At 35.3% G+C, this 20638-nt stretch overlaps 1 protein-coding gene and 1 long non-coding RNA gene across 3 annotated transcripts in view; one reads left to right on the top strand and one right to left on the bottom strand.

Annotated features, from left to right (window-relative positions):
* Window positions 1–8913: 8913 nt before the first annotated feature.
* The window catches only part of tmcc3 (transmembrane and coiled-coil domain family 3), a 22134-nt gene continuing 10409 nt past the window's right edge, over window positions 8914–20638 (top strand). Inside the window, exons 1-2 of one of the 2 annotated variants that reach the window (XM_082168272.1) lie at window positions 8921–9058; window positions 10057–10302. In XM_082168272.1, the coding sequence (XP_082024398.1) occupies window positions 10240–10302 (63 nt within the window). In that variant the 5' untranslated portion in view covers window positions 8921–9058; window positions 10057–10239. Of the gene's footprint in view, window positions 9059–10056; window positions 10303–20638 lie in introns of both variants that reach the window. The other variant, XM_082168273.1, reaches the window with a different exon arrangement.
* Window positions 15884–18536, bottom strand: LOC309496639. The gene is made up of 2 exons (XR_014205187.1): window positions 16441–18536; window positions 15884–16409 (listed from the first exon to the last, which is right to left on the bottom strand). It is a non-coding gene; the product is annotated as an uncharacterized lncRNA (long non-coding RNA).

Here is a 20638-nt window from a genome sequence, read left to right as displayed (position 1 = left end):
AACACCCCAGCAACTGCATAGCAACAAATTGGGAGGCACCAATACCACCCTAACAACTGCATAGTGTCATCTTAGAAAACTCCCAGGTAACCCCGACAACACAGCAGCACCCAATAAATGACACAGAACACCTGGGCAACTGTATATTATCGGAACACTCAGATAACCATATATTACCTAGCCCCCTAGCAACACCCTGGGAACCATTCATAATATTCTAACAAGCACATAGTAACACCATGGAGATTACCCTGGCGACCACACCTAGAAACCACCTAGAACACCCAGGTGACCATATATTACCCCAACAACGCATAGTAACACCCTGGCAACTACTCATAACATCTGAACAACTGCATAGTAACACCCTAGAAACCAACCAAAACACTTGGCCAACCATATAACACCCTGGCAACCATCCAGAATACCCTAGCAACACCTCGAGAACCCCCCATAGTAGAACTCCTAGAAAGCACCTGGAATAGCCTAACAACCGTATTTTACGCTGGCAACCACCTATAACACCCTAGCAACACCATAGCAACTATCCAGAACACTCAACTACATTGCAGCAATAGCAACAGCAATAGCAATAGCCACTGCATAGCAACACCCTGGTAGCAAGTTTTTTTTAAAATGTTTTTAAAATGTGTTTTGTCTGGTCTTGTTCATGGCTTATAATTCCAGTAATGTAGTGATGGGCAAATAGGTTTTAGTATCACAGAACATAATAGATATGCTATGTATTTTGGATCTCAGTGTAATGTTTCATCGTGTTATAAGAGATTCCATATGTCCTTATTTTGAGGCACCTAATGTGATAAATTTAGCGCTGGCCCAGATACTGGTTAACAGCACATCTCTATTTTTTCTGCAGTGAAGGATGTAAAGAGTGGAAGACAAAGCATGTAGGATGGGGTTGAGACTTCATTGTTCTTCATCGACTTCATCGAGACAACAGGAAAAGGTACAAAACAAATAGCTTTTCCAATTCAGCCACTCCCCGTTGAAAGAGAACTGATGGACAATACACACTCAACAATCTTTTAACACATTTGAAAGATATATTGACTCGCTATATATCTTGACTGTATATATTTGACTCAATAATAACCCTTACTATTCTATTATATAAAAAAAATCCTTGCTACATGTGCTGCGCTGGTCTAGCTGAGGCTGGTCTTGACATTTGCATATTGTTGCCCTATGTTGATTTGACTGCTTCTATTGCTCTCTTCATCTGTAAGGCGCTTTGAATAAAAGAGTCTGCCAAATGATTAAATGTAAATATTGGATGTGTGTTACAGTATTTATAGTACAAATTCAGTACTATGACAGGTGTTACACGGCTGTCATCAGATTGTAAGTTTTAGATGCAAACTGTACACAGTAATTTTTACAGTTCCTTTCCTTTCGCACTGACTCACTCGGTCACAGGAAGTGCAAGGAACACAGTGTCAAGTCTGTTTATGATCTGTTTAGATTGCACACTGTTTTGTGCTCTTTGTACGTAATGTACCTAAATAAATGTTTCAGGTTACGTTCTATCAACAGTATCTGTGCTCTCACAGAAAATACTTTTCATTATTACTTATCTTATAACAGCAAGTTGTTGTTATTGATTTTTTTTCCTAAAGACTAGCGTCTGGAGTCATTGTCACCACTAAAATGAAAACAAAAATCAATAAATACTTAGAGAAGTATTATAATCCCAACTGGTTTGTCAATATTTAAGGAACACGGCAACTCTGGTGGTCCAGCATTTACAGTCCCACTGACCTGTAAAAGTTCATTTCATTAAATTAAAGAAGATATATATTTAGACTCAAGTCTTTGGTCATTTCACACACACACACACACAGACGATATTCATCAATAATTCACTTCTGAATGGTAGTCAGGAAGATGAATCATTAATAATGTGACAGCAAGACTTCCAGTGAAACATCCTCCAGAGACTGTGTGTGATGTTTATGTGTGAGATATTGAGCAAAAGGTTGCGTGACATGTCAGATCTTCATGATTTTATTCCAGTGCTCTTGATCTTGAAGACAATGGAGTGCAACAGGTTCCAGAACTATCAAAGTAGGATTTTTAAAGATAACAAATAAAAATATTTCTCACAAAATCTGCTTTTTTCTCTTAAATGTGTCATTTTGGTTTTCAGTGGCACAGCATACGTTGTGATTTTTACATGAAAGGTGCAAAAGTTCTGATATGAATTATCTTTGCTTCAGGTTTTGCATCACAAAAACAAAAGCAAAGTTTTTTTTTTACAGTGGACTTTTTTTATCCACTGTACATGTGGCGCACTGTCCGTGAGACAAACGAAGAAGGCGACATGGTGATGGGAAAAAATATGACATGGAAGGAAAAATTATTACTTTTGCGTCCTCCTGAGAAACTTTGCTTTCGCTCGCAAAAGCACTGAAATTAGTTTTCTTTTTCTCCCACCACATATTATTAAAGTTTTGTGAGCCTTAAGTGTCTGTGGGAACGCAAAAGTTTTGCAAGAGAATGCAAAAGCATTGAAATATAATTTTCCTTTACCATCTCATGTCCTTTTAAGGGCTCCGTAACTTTGGGAAGGAAAATCATACAGTATAAATAAATAAGGGAGGATTTGGTGATAACTTTTGGTGTAAAGTTCTTTTGCGTTTCGTTCATAAGTGATGACCGTGTGTCATGAAAGAGATACCAGTTATTGGCTGAGATGAAAGGATGACCAACCGATGCATTCCTGTGTGTGTGCGTATACCAGCTCTTTTCATCTCACCCTTAGAGGATCAAAACTACACAGTAGTGATGTCATGTCCTGCAGGGGGGCTGAGAGAGTTGAAAGGACGAAGGTCATTTTTCTTTCTTTTATCTATCAGGTCTCAGTCTCTTTGTCTTTGTTTTTTTCTTTTTCTTTTTTATGTTGCAGTTCACAGCACTAATTCACTGACAAGAAAAAAGGGAAAGGATAAAAGAGGCCAAAGTGGGAGTGTAAGAGAAACTAATGAACAGTGCACTAGCATATGCACTAAGGACAATAAAATGGAAGACTGAATAAAAAGGAGGCAGATAGAGGGAGAGAGAAAGAGAGCGGTATGACTGGTAAAAGGCAACAGAGTGATAATTCAAAAGGAGTAACTAACAAGCTAGCTCAACCTGTTATAGCATTCATGCTGCTGTTATGTTCCCCTAACCGTCTAGGGGTCGGGAGGGGAGGTAAAAAAAAAAAAAAGAAAAAAAAAAAGGAGGAAGTCGAGAACACACTGAAGTGGGTTATCCTCTGTCCCAGAGTTAAGACGAAACCAGATGATATATATCAAAGAAAGGATTGTTACTAGGGAGCAATGGCTCAGGGGAGAGCAAGGCAAAGCAAACAAAACAGCCCACTAACTAATTTTGAAAGGTTAAACAAAAATAAATTAACAACATAAACTTCCCTCAACTCCCTTGCTATACGAAAACAGGGACGAAAACAGTATTAAAAGAAAAAGGCACTTCTTTTCCACTGCAATTTCACTGTTGCTGTTTTGGGAGCTGCACAGCCCCAGTCTCCATTCACTTTAATTTTAAAGGACAAAAAAAGTAGTCCACGCTGAATTTTAAGTCATCTACAAGGAATTGTATTGAAGTCATTATTCACTGAAAATCTTCCACTAATTTGTGTATATACATACTGAAACTTGGCATGTTAAGAGCAGAGAATGTTTAGAACGGGTAAACGATGAGTAAACGATGACAGACTTTTTTGGGGGGTGAGATGTCCCTATAGGAAACTTGGACCCTTTAGGACTTGATTCTGGACTATATGCATAGCTTGACATGAAAATGGAACCGCACTTTAACTGAACCTCTCCCTGTTTTTCCATTTTATCTTGTTACAAAACCTCATTTTATTTTGCTGTGAATTTCATGCGGTTTCTGTGTGATCAGTGCAGATCCATTTGTTAGACTCTGTTTCGGCTTGTTTTTAGTGGAAAAGCGTTCAGCTGGACAGAAACAGCCTGTGGGCATTCTCATGGATTACGTTTTCCACGGATTGTTAAAAATAGAAGTCGTGGCCTTTGCTACACCTATTGTCACACTTTGACGTCTCTCTCTCTGTGTGTGTGTGTGTGTGTGTGTGTGTGTGTGTGTGTGTGTGTGTGTGTGTGTGTGTGTGTGTGTGACAGGGGGTTGGTGAAGAGGAAACGTAATTTAAGAACAAAACCAAAATATTTACTTAGCTAAAACCATTGGGGACAAAAGTAACCTAAATATAACTAACATTTTCTATACCAAAAGGTTTCTTTTAGGGCTATGGTTAGAGTTTTTCTTAAAGCTTAATCGACTATTTGGAATTTTAGAAATTAAATTCCTCTGAAACACACATTTCACACTTTTACTAATTTATTTAATTTCAATAGTGAATATAAATGCATCACAGGGGAATTTTATCATTTTGATTATATTGTTGGTTGTGATGGAAATGACACCACAACATTTTTTTTTTTGGGGGGATTTAGACATACAATATATGATTAAACATAGTGAAACATAAATATACTGAAATGTATTTACATATATACATGTACATATGTATGTACTAAATATAAATACCCTGCAATTGTACTGTTGGTATACTGAATTAATATACTGAAAGTCTGCTAAATTGGAACAACACATTTTTTTTACTTAATACATTTGGAAGTAGTGGAGAGATACAACTAAAGATATACTTATATATTTAATAGTTATTTAATGGTTAAGTATATTTTATATTTAAGTATATTTGATTGTGTTAAAATGGAACTACGCTTTACATATCTTGCATTTAAAGACTAAAATTATACAGTGATCATACTAATAGTGATATTAAAACACGTTTTAGGCTTAATATTAATAAATGTGAATTGTGCAATAAAGAAGTACTCCGAATAAAGTTTAATTATACATTTTATATCAGTAAGTCTCAAGAGATTTGTACTATACTTAGTATGAAATAAATGTATTTTAAATACACAGGTTTTTCACTAGTGGCATATAAAAAGTTAGAAGAAATTTTTAACTTTAATAACAAAAACATGCGAACCTCTGTGGGACATAAAAGTGCCAGTAGTTGACCCAATTATATAAAATAAATGCTTTATATTAACACAATAGTGTCTGTATTTCTATATATTTTTGTTGTAAATTTGTTTTGATGTAAACTTTTCTTTTAGTAATTGTTCTGTATTACACACAGTTATTTAAGATTGATGCTGTAGGCGTTGTGAATTGAATGCATTTCAGCAACATCCACAAACTCTGGAGCAGTTGTGAGTTTATGCGAGGGCAAATGTGATGATTCATTCATTGAATTATGTTTGGCAGATACGGTCTGTAGGTCACTGAAACCATCTGTCTGTATGAGTGATTCAGCTCATGATATTAAAATGCACGCAGCTCTGCTCTAGCAGAAGTTGGGCGAGAGAACCTGCTTCAAAACCCTCATATGCATATGTTGGAACTGGAACGAACATAAATGGCTAGATCCTAACGCTAACGGTGATGTACTGGCAAAAATAGAAATAAGAAACCAACTAGTAACCAACCAACACCCTAGCAGCAACCCCTTAGGAATGCACTAATAGACCCTTTTCAGAAGAGCACCATGACTGGTATGAAAGCAAGGCGGTGAGGGATAGACTTACCGTGTTTTCAGTGGCATCCACAGTAAAAAGCTGTATAAAGCTCCTAGATCTCTTATTTTCCACAGCTCATACTGTCTGGGTTTTTTGATCTACTGATATTTCTTAGACAGATATTTTTGCAGTGTTTCGTCAGCAGAACAATCCAAAAACACATTAAAATAACAGTATAACCCACTGAAGAGATGTTTGTCTATCCCTCACAGCCTCGCTTTCATTCCCATTAAAAATAAAAGATGGCGCTGCGGTGAATAAGGTCCATAACCACACAGAACACCTTATAGCAATTTCATAGCAACATGCTAACAAGTAGGCCAACTCAGAACACTTTAGCCATCACATAGGATGCGTCTCAATTAGCTTTCAGTAGTCAGGGCACTGATCATTTTAAGGGCTGTCTCGATCGCAAAATCCTTCCAGTGCACTGAAACGTTTGCTCCCTAAAAAAGTCCCACAATGCACTGTGAAAACCAGCGGGCATCGATGCTCACTAAGTTCCCTTGAAATTCTGAAGCATGAAACACACATAATCAACCTAATACACAGGATGACGCAATAGATGTTCTAAAAAAGACAATAATTATATTTCAGCATAAACATACATCGCTAGACAGGTAAAGAACATAATAGCAAACATTTAGAATATTTAAGATAATGTAGGCCCTACTTTTAAACAACATAAACAAATAATGTCAAAAAGATATCTGTGCTGCTGTTGTTCATAAATACCAGTAGTGACGTTGTACGATGAGGACGTTGTCATTTCGCCTGAAATAGAGCCATCAGTGTCCTTAACAGTGCCTGAATTTGGTTTACACAATATACTGATTCACGACCTATAGAGCTGATTGAGACGCACCCACAATAACATATGCGCTAACAACATGCTAACAACCACTCAAAACACTTTAGCAGATGCTTTGAATATAAAAGTGTCTGCAAAATGCATAAACAGAAATGTTAGCAACCACACAGCAACATGCTAATAGCCACTCAGAACACTTTAGGAACCACATATCAACAATCTAAAAGCCAAAGAAATCCTAACACCATACAACATTAAATCTAGCTCTTATAATAATACAGTGGGCTATGAGTGTCAAACTGAAGAAAAAAAAGCAGACTAAATATTGACCAATTATGTGCTTACAGTTTTGTGACGTTGAACTTTAACTCACTAATTGCTGTCACATTGACCAACGGGTTTCGAGGGTCAGTGGTTGGGGGTCACTGGTAATGGTCTTCTCCATTGGTTCCTAACGCTGATGTAATCTGTCTAAATGTTTGCACATACGCACAATCTGTTGTTTTAGACAGGAAGGCTAAACTCCAGACATAGAATTCGCTCTGGTATGAATGTATGTGCAAGCTCTTACAAGTAGGATAAGTGCCGGTATGATTGTGTAAGGTGCTTGTGCATGGAGAGTAAGCAGGTGTGTGTGTCTCGAACTCTCTCTCTGTATGTGTGTGTGTGAAGATCTCATTACATTGTCTGTTCAGTTCGAAGAACACCAAGTGAAAAGGTATCAGCTAGTGTGTGTGTGTGTGTGTGTGTGTGTGTGTGTGCAACTGGTGTTGCCAACAGGGCTATATCACACACTTGAAATAAAGTAGGGCCTCCTTCTGGTGAATATTTTATGCTCTCCATTTGTTTTGAAAACTGCAAGAGATTACATGTCCAAGAGCTGGTCATAGTCCAGCAAGGTGTGTGACTATTTTCCGTCTGAAAGTCTTTTCCTGTAGATTTGTTGTAGAAAATAAAAATGGAAAAATCTTCAGTGGAATATGTGTCCGAAAATATGTGCTTTTTTTCTGCGGCATAAATCTACTTTATTTTGAATTCTGTCAGTCTAATCTAACTTTTTAAAAGTTTTTGTGTTCACATATGATGAAACATATGATGTAAGATAAACAGCAGAATAGTATCAATTTGGGTCCTACCTAAAAATACATACTGCAAATATGTTAATTACTTGGAATGTGTGCACATACAAAACATAAGCAAAAGCAAAAGAACAAATAAATTCTAGGCTTTTCAGTGTGTTTAGACAGACTTATTATCATAAAGGTGCTTAATAAGTTCCAGTTATTTAGAGTCCACTGTTTTATTCCAGTTAGCAGTGTATTAACAGGCTTCTATGGGAGAAAAACGCATAATGTATTACGATGCTGTTGTTTTGGTAGACGGCTCTCTCTGGCTGTTTACCGGCTCAGTCCATACTTAGTGACATTCATCACCCAGCTCACGCACTATTGAGGCCCGGACACAAACCCTACAGCCTGAGATATATAAGAGCGGACAGTATCATCACACATAAAACACGCTTTTATAACAGCTTCTATCCAGCGGTGGTGAGACTAATGGCTAACTCATATATGGTAGCCTATATATGGCTAGCAAGCACTGGTGCACTGTGTTTATTCATTCATTCATTTATTTATTTATATTGATATATTTTGACTCAGGGTGATGCAGTACAATTCCTATGTATGTGTACAATTCTCTTTGTGCTCTGCAAATGGCAAATAAAACTTTGAACTTTACATCATTTTTCATATGAAGCATTTTTGAATGTTTTCAGTGTTTTAGAATAATGCAAGCATCCATTGTTTTCCATAACCACATATTCCATTAGTCATAACTGCACCATTATACAAAAATAAAACAAATAAAACATCTTTATTGTTTTATTCATGCCCTAAAGCGATGCTAAAACAATTTTGTATCAAGCATCCCCCATACAACACTGTTTCTGACCCTGCTGACCCCCCTGTGACCCTCACCCACCAGACCTCTGTGCTTACAAGGATTTGCGCATCTAAAATGTGATTATTTAGCAGCGCAGCAGGGCAGATGGGAATCATTTGTAACAGTTCCCCTGGGAAACTAAACCCTTTCACATAGTGACTGTCTCATTCAGTAGAGTAGCTGAGGTTTATTATTTCATCATAATTAGTGCAGTTTGCTAAATATTACTATTAAACATTAAATTGATGTAGGTTCAACTGATATTTTAAAGCTCTTTGTTTGTTAACCCATGTAACAGTAGGTTAACAGATAAAAGGCACAGGCAAATTCAATAAACAATAGCTCTGACCTAGTACTGACCATTCACCTTAATAGACAACTCTCTCTCTCTCTCTCTCTCTCTCTCTCTCTGTGTGTGTGTGTGTGTGTGTGTGTGTGTGTGTGCGTGCGCGAGAGCCAGACAGATAGACTGGTTTGACACACCCTGAATGAGCTCTATGTGACTCTTTCAGACCAGTAAATGTTTAAAAATTCAGCACTCGTTTGAAAAGTATTCTCCTCTGAAACATTAATGCTGTAAGATATGATGGTTATTTATGGTTCGAGACTATCGGGTGACGTGTTGTGAATTGCAGCTTCTGTCCAGGTCAGATAAATGATTACTTGAGTAATAGACACTGTAATTTTTTTTATTTTTTTTATCACACTTACATTGTTTTAATACTCAATTTTGTCAGACGCTTGTACTAGTTAGCGCATGATGGAATAGACTGTGTTTTATTATAAATGTGGTTTATTAATCAAACACATTTCAGTAATATATATATGTTTATTATATGTTTGTTTAGTAAAAACATTACTTTTAAATATTACTTTAATTTGATGTTTCATTGAATTTTAAGCATTACCATATATAAACACTAGTATTTATTAGGAATCAACTTTTTGAATCTCAGCTTTTCAAGTCCTTTCGCTATTTTTTATCTTTCTATTTATCTTTCATTTATTTTTACTTCAGTTTTAGTTTTTGTACTTCTACTTAAACATATTGCCATGGTAAAATTTTAAATGTAAAAATATATTTTTTTCCAAAAATTTAATTTCAAAAGTTACGTTTTTCGTCTAATATTTATATTTTATTTCAGCTTTATTTAAAAACGTGATTTAACAGTTTTAGTTAACAATAACAACACTGTACAGAACCAAAGCCTAAAATTTGAGCTTGCCTAAAAGTAGTTCGCCCAAAAAGCATGTTTCACTCGCCTGTTCCCAAACCTGTATGATTTATTAAATATTAAAGAAAACACTAGAAGGAGGGAAGGAATGAGTTTTTGATTACAGGATTTTTTTTTTTTTTGAGTCTATATAATTTATGAAATATAATATGCAAATGTATGCATATTTAATAAGATGTCTCATCTGAATATTTTAAGTGTGAAATCGCAATACAATCGCAATGTTTCCTTTAAAATTACGTATTTAATTTTGGTAAATGGAAACCAAAACATTTTACCACTTGTAGTACCTCCCCTAAATGGCTGTGACGTAATGACGAACTTGAGCCCGCCCCCTCGTTCTCTCTCTCTCTCTCTCTCTCTCTCTCTCTCTCTCTCTCTCTCTCTCTCTCTCTCTCTCTCTCTCCAGATAAATATGCACCAGGGTTGAGGGACTGAGTGAGTGAATGTGTGTGTCGCGGAGATTACAAAGAGGAATCTACGGACCGAGAGCGCGCGGCGGCGCCCCGCACCCCGTGACACAATGTAGCAAATTAGACCGCCGTAATCGCACATGAGCGTCCAGTTTGACCGGACCGAAGTGAACTGAACTATGCCCAGCGCCGAGAGAACTTTACCTGAACTCGAGAGGAACTCTTTCTTACACTGCGACATGGTAGTTATGCTTGAGTCTTTTTAATCCAGCCATGCAGTATGTTATCTAACCCTCAGACTGTGCATATGTGTGGATATCATTTAATCTGATGTGTTTCTGCTGTTTATGGTTCATGATTTAAAGATGTTGTTTTTCGTTTTTATCAGTCTCGTGCTAACCCCAAATATCCATATTTTTACTATAGTAACGCTTCAGTAACCAGTGGTGTTTTGCTGTAAACAAAGGTTTTGCTTCATGAACCGCGGGTTTAATATCTTTACCTTGGTATTGGTATCATGTTTTTTATTTGCATAGTTATTATTGCTATGGTTTTACAACAAGGTTACTGTAGTAAAACCACGTTTAGATGTTGTAAGAATCTTTTGTTAATAATTGCATCTGAAATGTCCAACTTGTAGGCTAATGCTGCATATACAGCAATATAGTGTCACCCTTACAATGGCAACAACATTGACATCAGAAAATTAATTTATTGCTAAAACATTAGGACTGTTGTCAAAACAGTGGTTTAATTCAAATGTTATTTTCATGGGCGATACAAACGATGATATTTACCTTTGAACTGACATCTCACAGCATGTTATTTTTAGATAAATGGCACGTTGAACTTTCTATTCATAAAAAGAATCCTGAAAAAATGTGTCCGTGTCCACATAATAAATATATTAAGCAGCACAGCTGTTTTCAGCATTGTTAAAATAATAGTCAGCATATTAGAAGACTGGAGTAATGGATCCCTTCACTTGAATAAATTACATTTGAAAGTACTTTAAGACAGAAATTTTTAATTGTAATAATATTTCACAATATTTAATTTTACTGTATTTTTCATCAAGTAAATGCAGCCTTGGTACAAGAGACTGCATTAAAAAAAGTAAAAAAAAAAATCTTACTGACCCCAAACTTTTTAACAGTACATGCCTGAGAATTTCAGTTATTTGCATAATCTGTGCATGTTGCTCAAGCATTCCTCATAAAAATAAAATAAAAATAAATCTAAAAGGAATGCTGATGGATTTTATTTATTTTTTTTATCATAAATTTGAACCAGCCCTAAAAGGGTCAGACGGGATTCTGCTATTTTATTCGTTCACTTTATCCAACAGAGTTTCTATGACTAGGTCTGATATAAACATCAGAAAAATAAGCTCAGTCATAAAGTACTTCAGCAATATTTTAATTATACTACTGTGTCTCTCCCCAAAGAATGTTTTCAAAAGTCATTGTATCAAATAATAGTGAAACTTAACCCCAGTTAGACTGGTTACACTGGTGTTTCCTCATAATGAAATGAGTAAATGTCGATACTTTACCATTCTAATTCATGGAAATCAAAATCCCAAGTATCTCTTGCACACACGCCTAAACCACATTGTTAATGCGCTTGAAAACTGGGGTGATGGTGGCGTGCTGGGGCATGTGCTTGGGTCTTGAGTTGGGCTGTTGTAAGCAGAACAAATGCTTCTGTGTTCAGTGTGTGAGTGCGCGCGTGTGTTGACCCCCCTGACCCCTGGCACTAAGACAATGTGCTCGCCACATTGTTTTTGTTTTTTATGCGACTAGTCCCTGCTTAGAAAAAGAACATGTTGGTTTGTCATTATAAACCTCGAGAGTGTTTGTTTACTTCTAAGTGAAGAAAATGAGCGCATTAGCATCCCTGCGTCAGTCCATTTGTTTAAACATTTACGCAGAAGTGATTTAGTGAATGGAAGTTGCTGATAGGCTTAATTGATTGTTCTGAATGTCTATGCCAGTGCATTATTAACCCCGGCGTTAATGGAGAGAGAACGTAAAACACATTCGATTAGCCTTTCGTAATTGAATTGCTTTTGCGCACACTGTTTGATGTATCATAAGCGTGTTGCGTTAGTGAAGCTGTCTTTATGGATCACCCCATTGGACGGAGCGATGAAGTATTGATTAAATGACAGATCAAATGGAACCATACATTGAGTTCTTATAACAATGCTCAAGTGAGGCCAAACATTGTGTTTTGCTACTTTGGGACACCTATTAAAAAGCACAAACATAAATATGTTTACTGATTTATCTACATAAGGACATACTAAACTTCTATTGCTTTTACATGCATTTCCATTGTTTGCAAAAATAAAACGATCTAGCTGGTTGACAAGTTTTGTGGAAATTAGAATAGCCTATATAATGAATAATAAAATAGGAATTCATATTTTTAAATTAATTATGCCCCAACAATGGAAGTCTGTGGGGCAAAACACCGAAAGAAAATAGTTTTATTAGTGTATGCGTTATAAAACTGCTACCACATTTTTGCTATGTGTGCATATGGTCATATGAAGCCACCAGATACGTACATTTGCACAATATGTAAGGATAACAAACAGAAAGAAATGCCATATAATAATCCCCAATTTTTTTGTTTGTAAAAAAAAAAAAAAAAATTAAGACATTTTAAAATGAGAAATTAAAATTGTTGGTGTTTGGACCAGTGAAAATGTTGAAAATGTTGGCAGGGCAAGCAGAAATTTGACAAGTTCCATTGTTACCAACATAGTTCAACGATTCAGCGTTTCTTGAAAGCCTAGTTTTAACAAACCTTCGCAAACAGCATCACAAACGTGTGGTTAAAACTACAAGCATAGTTTCTTGCTAATATGAAATGTGGTCATTCGCCTGAGCACAAAAAGAAAACTAACATTCAGTACGTTATCTTTCATTCCAATTCAAATATATACATTTAATTCTATATATTTCAACAATCAATGTGTAGAAATGCACAAGGAAACCCTGCAGTATGATGTAAGAAGGAACCTGTGATGGATCAAATATCAAATAATAGTAGTGACTAGCTAGTTAATTTCTCCAACAAGGCAAAGTACTAAGCCGCAATGTCGTTAAATGGGGAAATATATATTTTTTTTATCTTTGAAGACATCTCTAAAGGGAGGTTTTCTCATATTTATCTAACTTCTGAGGACAATTTTTGCCCCCAAAATATAGCGACCATGCGCACACAAGGATTTGAGAATGCAGTTGTTCTTCTGAGGACATTGTGGTGTTCTGTTGTGTCCAGAGAATCCCCCTTCAACACTGTCACCAGCATGTGGAGCATGTCTGAATATTGGACTGATGCAATGTTCCCCCCCCAAAAAAGAATGCTCCCATCACTGGTGCCGTCCACATGCCAAATCCTTGCAGTGTTGACACATTTAAGAGTGTTAGCCTCACTCAGACTTATTAGTGTCCCATTGGTGACACTTTGTCCTATGTGGCCATAATTTACTGCTGTGTGCGTGTGTGTCACAAATAATATTGTGGAACTGGCTGTGCCCCAGAATGCTCTGATTTGAGGATGAGGGGTGGATATCTTCCCCTGTATTGGAAGAGACTTCCATTGTGTTTACTAGAGGGAAACAAATTAAAGGAATGTTCCGGGTTTGATATAATTGAAGTCATATGCAGCATCTGTGACGATGTTGATAACCACTGAAAGCAATTGTGACGCATCATTGAGTTTGTAAAAATAAACAAAAGTGGGCTTTAGTAATGCACTTGCAATGGAAGTATACAGGGCAAAGCATTCCACTGGAATAAATGCAAAAATATAGTTGTGGTACTTATACACCATGTACTTATCTGTGTAGTGTATGAACTTAATATAGTTATGTTGTCATTCATCATCAGAGCCTGATGCCCCTCCCCCTCTGCTACATAATTAAAGCTGCGACAGTTGAGTGCATGAAGTGTCCAACATTCACACTTCATTTAAGTGCATCATCTGGGTTTTTAAAGTGCACTTTTTCTATTTGGAATTTTCAGTATGAACACGCTTGCACTATTTATACAAAAAAAAAGGTCATAGAATAGTGCTCAAATACTTGAATTTGGATGCATCTTATGTCTTGTGTGAATTGATTTATGAGTGTAGATGTGTGTTTTTTTTTCAATTCTATTTTTAAACATTTTGCACGAGAACAATTTCTTCCCACCCCAACATGTACAAAAAGCTTAACAGAAATAGAAAATAGAATTAAAAATGAATCAATAAATAATACATAAAAAATACAAATAGATCTATACAATTATGTATACAATACACATTCATTCATTCATTCATTCATTCATTCATTCATTCATTCATTCATTCATTCATTCATTCATTCATTCATTCATTCATTCATTCATTCATTCATTCATTCATTCATTCATTCATTCATTCATTCATTCATTCATTCATTCATTCATTCATTCATTCATTCATTCATTCATTGTTGAAAAATGGCCAAGAAAAAGTGTTTTTTTGGGAAAACATAACTTAAAAAAATATATACATATATTTATGGAGTATGAAAACTGCAGTTTCAGAAAATAGTAGTGGTCACTCATTTTGTCAATGACTTCACATATTTTTTTCACGGTTTCTCTCAACAGTACTGTAAATGTGTCCTATGGCGTGACATTTAAAAAGTACTAAGAAATTATATTAAATAACATAAAAAAAAAATACTTCAGACAGAATTGTTCACATTATTAAAACATTATTTTCTTAAAGTGATATTTATTTTACATGAAAGTACTCATTAGAATCATTTTCACCATGAATAGATGAACTTGATAAACTTTTCCGTACGAATGTCAATAACTTTTTCGCCAACCTTACAAAACTGTTTGAAATTGTACCTATCTCTCTAACTCCCCTAATGCCAAACTTGACTCTTTAAAAAAAAAAAAAAAAAATTTTTAAATAAGTATATTTTTCTGTTGTTTTATGTTTGTCAGGACAAAATGTCACACTAAAGGACAAAGATAGTCATTGCATAAAAAGATTAAGAATATATAGTGTTTATTGTAACAATTATAAAGGAGGACATTTTTTTTTTTTTTTTTTTACTTTATCTATTTGTTTTAATAGCTTCTTAAGGAGGTCTTATCCTATTGTGTGACATCTGTGTCCTATGGTGTGACAGGCTGAAGTGTCATATCAAAGGACATTTCCTGTGACACTTTTTCTGTCACACCAAAGGACATTTGAGCTTTTGTGGCAGTTAATAACCATGCTAATACTAGCTGAACTTTCATTAGCAATTGGCATGATACATTTGCATAATATTACATAGTCCTGCTGTTAAAAATACATATTTGAATTAAAAAATGAAATGTAGGGATGTCACACCAAAGGACAAAAAAACTTAACAACTTAAGTGGTCTGAAAACATAGTTAAATATTTGAACAATTCTGAGAGAAATAGTTACCATGTGCACTGCTCATGGGCTTAATAGGGGTCTTCAGTCACATGACCTTGAATGGGGTCTTTCAACTAAATGTAGTTGTCCATGATATTGCCCAACTTAATATCAGGTTATTGCATAACACCAAAGGACATTTTTTTCTGTGACAAACTTTATGAAATTCCTACACTTTTAGAAATGTATGTATAGGAAAAGTGATGGCCACTTAGTGAAATAGACACTTGCACAATTATGCCAGGAGTGTTCATTAAGATTTTTAAACATTATTTTCTTTTTCTTTTTTATGAAAGTTAATATTTATGTAATAATTTTGTCTACCTCCACACCATAGGATGATTTTGAGATTTGGCTCAAAGTTGTAAAAAAAATAAAAAATAACTCGGGTATTAAAACAACAAATTCATGTAAAACAAGAAAATGTTTAACCATTATACAGTATTCTAAATGATGAAAATGTGAAATCAATTATTTCTAATCTTCTGTGACGGTGAAAAAGCCACGACACGTCAACTACCCACATACATGATACATACATACATACACACACAAATATCAAACAAATAAAATGACAATAATGATAATAGTAAAAGTTGTAGATCTGTAATCAAAGTGCTTGCTAATATTGTATTTGCGTGTGAAGTTAAAGCATTTAAACTCTCTATGTGGCCATATAATACTTGCAAGGATGTGATGTAACCACCAGTAAAGTATTTAATTTCACCTTTTTATGACAAGGGAAGGCATATATATGAATAATTCATTACATTTGTAGAAAAAAACCTTGAAAAATCGATTTAAATTCTTGAAAACTATATACAAGTTTTTCAGAGCCATACAAAACCAGCATTTTCTAAGAACCTGGCACGTGTTGTACACTCCTTTTTTTTTTTTTTTTTATCGTGGACACACTTATTTGGCACTCATAAATGCATTTTTTATTTATTTTATTTTTTGACAAAAAACTATTTTGCAGTTAAATCCTTTTTGAATGTCTTGCCTCATAAGCCCTTTTCAGCCGGGACTAGTTTTCCAGGGGGTTGTTACTTAAATTCTTGTTTCACAGATGTACTTTGCAATTTTAATCCCACCTGAATCTGCCAGGTCTGTTTTTTTCTCACACTACCTCAGTAAAAATTCCAGAGCAAATTACCTACTGTTTTTTTGGCAAACTCAACGTTCCTCTGAAAAATTTAATCCTGTCTGAATGCGAATGTCTGTGATTGCTGAAGTTGTATTTTGCCCCCTGGCCCTTGAGTTTCTAAGTCACATGACAAACAGACAGAGCAAGTTTCTGCAGGACCTGCATGCTAGACACACCCAAGTATTAATGCGTCTTCGTGCAGATATGCGTGTTATAAGTAACAACAGTGTGATAACGAATGGCTCGTGGCGTGTTTGTGTTTACACAAATTTAAGGCAGAGTTTCTTGTGTCTCAGAAAGCTTTAGTCTTTTGTATTTAGTTTAATCAGAGAGCCACATGCCTCTTTATTTTACTTTGTTTTTATTGTACAGTTAAAGGCAGCTAAAATGATCTACTTTATTTATATGAGCATAGTTTGGAGAAACCTTGTGGGTTTCAGTGCCTGATCTTGATATGCTTGAAATGAGATGAACTGACCTTAGCAGTGTGATAGTTTAAATTTAATATAGTGCAAGTTCCTCATTCTTTGTTTTTATTAAATATTCTTTAAATTAAAATAAAATGTATATAAATGTAAAATATGTGCAAGAACTGGTGCATGTTGTCAGTGTTTTAAAGGGGTTAATAAAAAAAACACCCAATTTATTTGATATTTTGATATAAAAGAGTAAAACTTGCTTTAAGTAGATGAGTCATGCCCATTTAAACTGAGGGGGCATGGTTTTTGAGCCAAGTAGCTTTTCAGTTTCTAATATACTTTTTGCACACTTTTTATTGCAAAAACAGTGCTTTCTAAAACAATATCATATCTATACATGTCAAAATTTGGTCAGTCCAATCGATTCACACATTCTGCAGATCTTTTACTGTACACTGAAAATGTTATAATCTACCCATTCTCCCATTTTAACATTGTCAACTGCTGTTTTTGTGTACAATTAAAAATGCATGATGATCACAGAGTGGTTTACTTTTACTTGATGTTTAGGTAGTTTTTAGTTATGAAACTTGCTGTCTGAGAGGTCATGTGCCTATTTTTGGCTGTGTTTTGGCTCACTTCGTGCCCCAAGCAAGGCCTAAAAAAACAAACAAAATAGAACGAATTTTTTGGAGGAGTCCTAACTAACCTAAGAAAGGTTAAACAAAAAGAAATAAACAACATAAACTTCCCTCAACTCCCTTGCTATACAAAAACAGGGAGAAAAACAGTATTAAAAGAAAAAGGCACTCACTCTTACAGCTTCCCTCACAACAGTAACTACTAAACAGGTTAACAAGAACACAATACCTTCTGCTAAATTTTTAGTTGAAGTGAGATCAAGGTCACTGCTCAGTTAGCCACCGCTAACTCACAACTACTGTCTCTGAATGTCAGAAGCAAATATATTTAGCAAGAGTTCAATCTGGAGCAGGGGAGAAGTGCATCTCACTTTTGCAAACACTGGACTGCCCCATTCTACTGTCTCAAGCACACTCATAAACGAGTTACAGGAGCTGATGATTAGGCCTAAGAGCGAGTAGAGAGAGAGAGAAAGAGAGATAGCAAGCAAACAAAAACACAGGGCACACAACCACGCCCAGCCTTTCTGAAGTAAAGTGAATCAAAGAAGTTCAGAAGAAAAAAGTAATAATAATAATAAATGAATGAATGAATGAATGAATACGCCCTTGGACGTGACCATTTTAATTGAAATTGAGCGGCTCATTTTGTTACCATTGTTTTTATTTAACCCTTAAACGCATACCTCAGGTCTTTAGTGACCCGGGACGCCATTCACTACCCCTCCTCCTCATTCATCTTTTAAAGTTAGACATCAACCTTCTAAGCATTCCTCAATCATTCCTATATATATATATATATATATATATATATATATATATATATATATATATATATATATATATATATATATATATATATATATGTATGCATGGGTTGCTAAAGAGCCGAGGTGTGTGACAGTGCAAATATTTTTTTCTGCGCAACAATAATTGAATCTTTGATGACTGAATAAGTGAAATACAAAAGAATAGGAAGAATAATCAGCAAAACTTGAAATGGCTCAGAGATTTACTGCAGAGCAAGTACTGAACGCTATCAAATATTAGTGTCACTGTCACTTGGAGGTGGATCTGGTGGAATATTGATTCGGAAGATGTTGAAAATTATAGTTTTGAGAATATGTTTGAGATTACGAATATGAGCCAGATGCTGATTGTACTGGGAAATGAACTTTGATGAGGACAGTGATGAATGTATAAAACATCTGCTCAAACTGAAGCTTTCCAAGCTCCAAAAGGTAACAAAATATCATTTATTTTATTCTTCTATAATTGTTACTCTAATATCAGGAGAGTTTTATATTATCACGATCGGTAGAGATCCATCCGTGTTAGATATAGATCCGGGTCGCTAAAGACCCGAGTATGAAATAATGTTTGGCAAAACATTCAAGCATTTAAGGGTTAAATACATTAACCCATACCACCTACATTTACATGTCAACAGCACCTATTCAGTCCTCAGACACTCGACCCACCAAGTGGCGGTGAGGTAATCAGAAGAAGTAGCAGTGAAGTAGATCATTTAATTTCTAAACACCAGAAGATGCTATTGTTGTAGTGTGAATATAAATATCAATAAGTATGTATTGAAGAAAGTCAAACATTATTCTGATTTGGGCTCCTTGGGTTAAAGACTAGTGATTGTTTATAAAATGTCAATCTGCGAATCAGCTTCAGGCCTGTTCTGAATTCAGACTAGTTGAAAATTATAGATTTTTACTGTAACTTTGACATGTATTGCATTAGTAATGTTTGTTCCTGTTACACTATAGAGTGAACTTCTAGAAAGCTTAGTTTTTTGTGGCTTCCTCATTACAGCATAACTGTTTCCTGTGGCACATTCCAGAGTTGGAGAACAAAAGCCAAGAAGCAGAGAAACCAAGAAAGGCAGTTGGACACATAGACAGACATTGGGAACTTTTTAAATTTCACACTTTCCATGCACTCAATACGAGCACATATAAAACCAGGTTTTTGCTTGGTGCACGTTGCTTGAAAAAAGGATTTGAGTTGTTTTTGTTTGTGTGGTTTTGCTATTGGTTTTATGACATTAACTCTAAAGCAGGGCTCTTTTGACTGGATTAGAGTTTAGCCAACACACACGCGCTAACAGCTGCACAGCTCTCTCTCTCGTCAGACGCCTGGTGTGTGCCTCGTTCCCAATGAAGTTGAAGATAAAATCAATCTTCTACTCAGGGGGACTTAGAAAAGAAGTCAGAAAGAGAGCGAGTGAATACATCTTTTCAGGATTTTTGTTTGTGGGAATTATGTTATGCACTTTGTGCTTAGCTACTATATAAATCCAATCCCTTTCCCTAGGTATGTTATGTCATAACATAATACCTAATATGGTAAATGTGGTATCCTCCTAATTATAAACAAAACATAATTTTTTTTCGCAAATTTCTGGAAATTGCTACCACAAAATCAGTCATTTTGGATTTTGATTGCAAAAGAATAAACAATTGGCACATTCTCCTAGTGGGGGCAATTAGAGCAGTTATTAAAATAGCATCTGACTGAATGTCTACATGAAATGTCATACATATACATTATTATCATTTAATGTAATTTTTACCAAAAAAATTACTTGTATTTTGTTATACTGTGGTGTTTTTATTATAATTAAAATAAATTGTTTTAAAGAAACATTAAAATATTACAAACAGTATTTATTTAATTTATTTTTTCTGTATGTAGGATGCTGCAAAACCAGATTGATGTAGGAAAACCTGAAAAGCATGCATACTAGTCACAGTCTGTGTGTGCAGTTAAAGCAGTCTTATCATTTATCTTGGGGGATTGCCAATAGAAATACCTGTTTCATTCCGACAGAGCCCAGGCCTTTGATTGTTTGATTTCACATTAGATTGAGTTTAGAAAACACTGCCTCTCCAACG

The sequence above is a fragment of the Leuciscus leuciscus genome, assembly GCF_965113295.1.
Source record: "Leuciscus leuciscus genome assembly, chromosome: 4".
Taxonomy (NCBI): Eukaryota; Metazoa; Chordata; class Actinopteri; order Cypriniformes; family Leuciscidae; genus Leuciscus; species Leuciscus leuciscus.
This window is presented reverse-complemented; position numbering and strand designations above follow the sequence as displayed.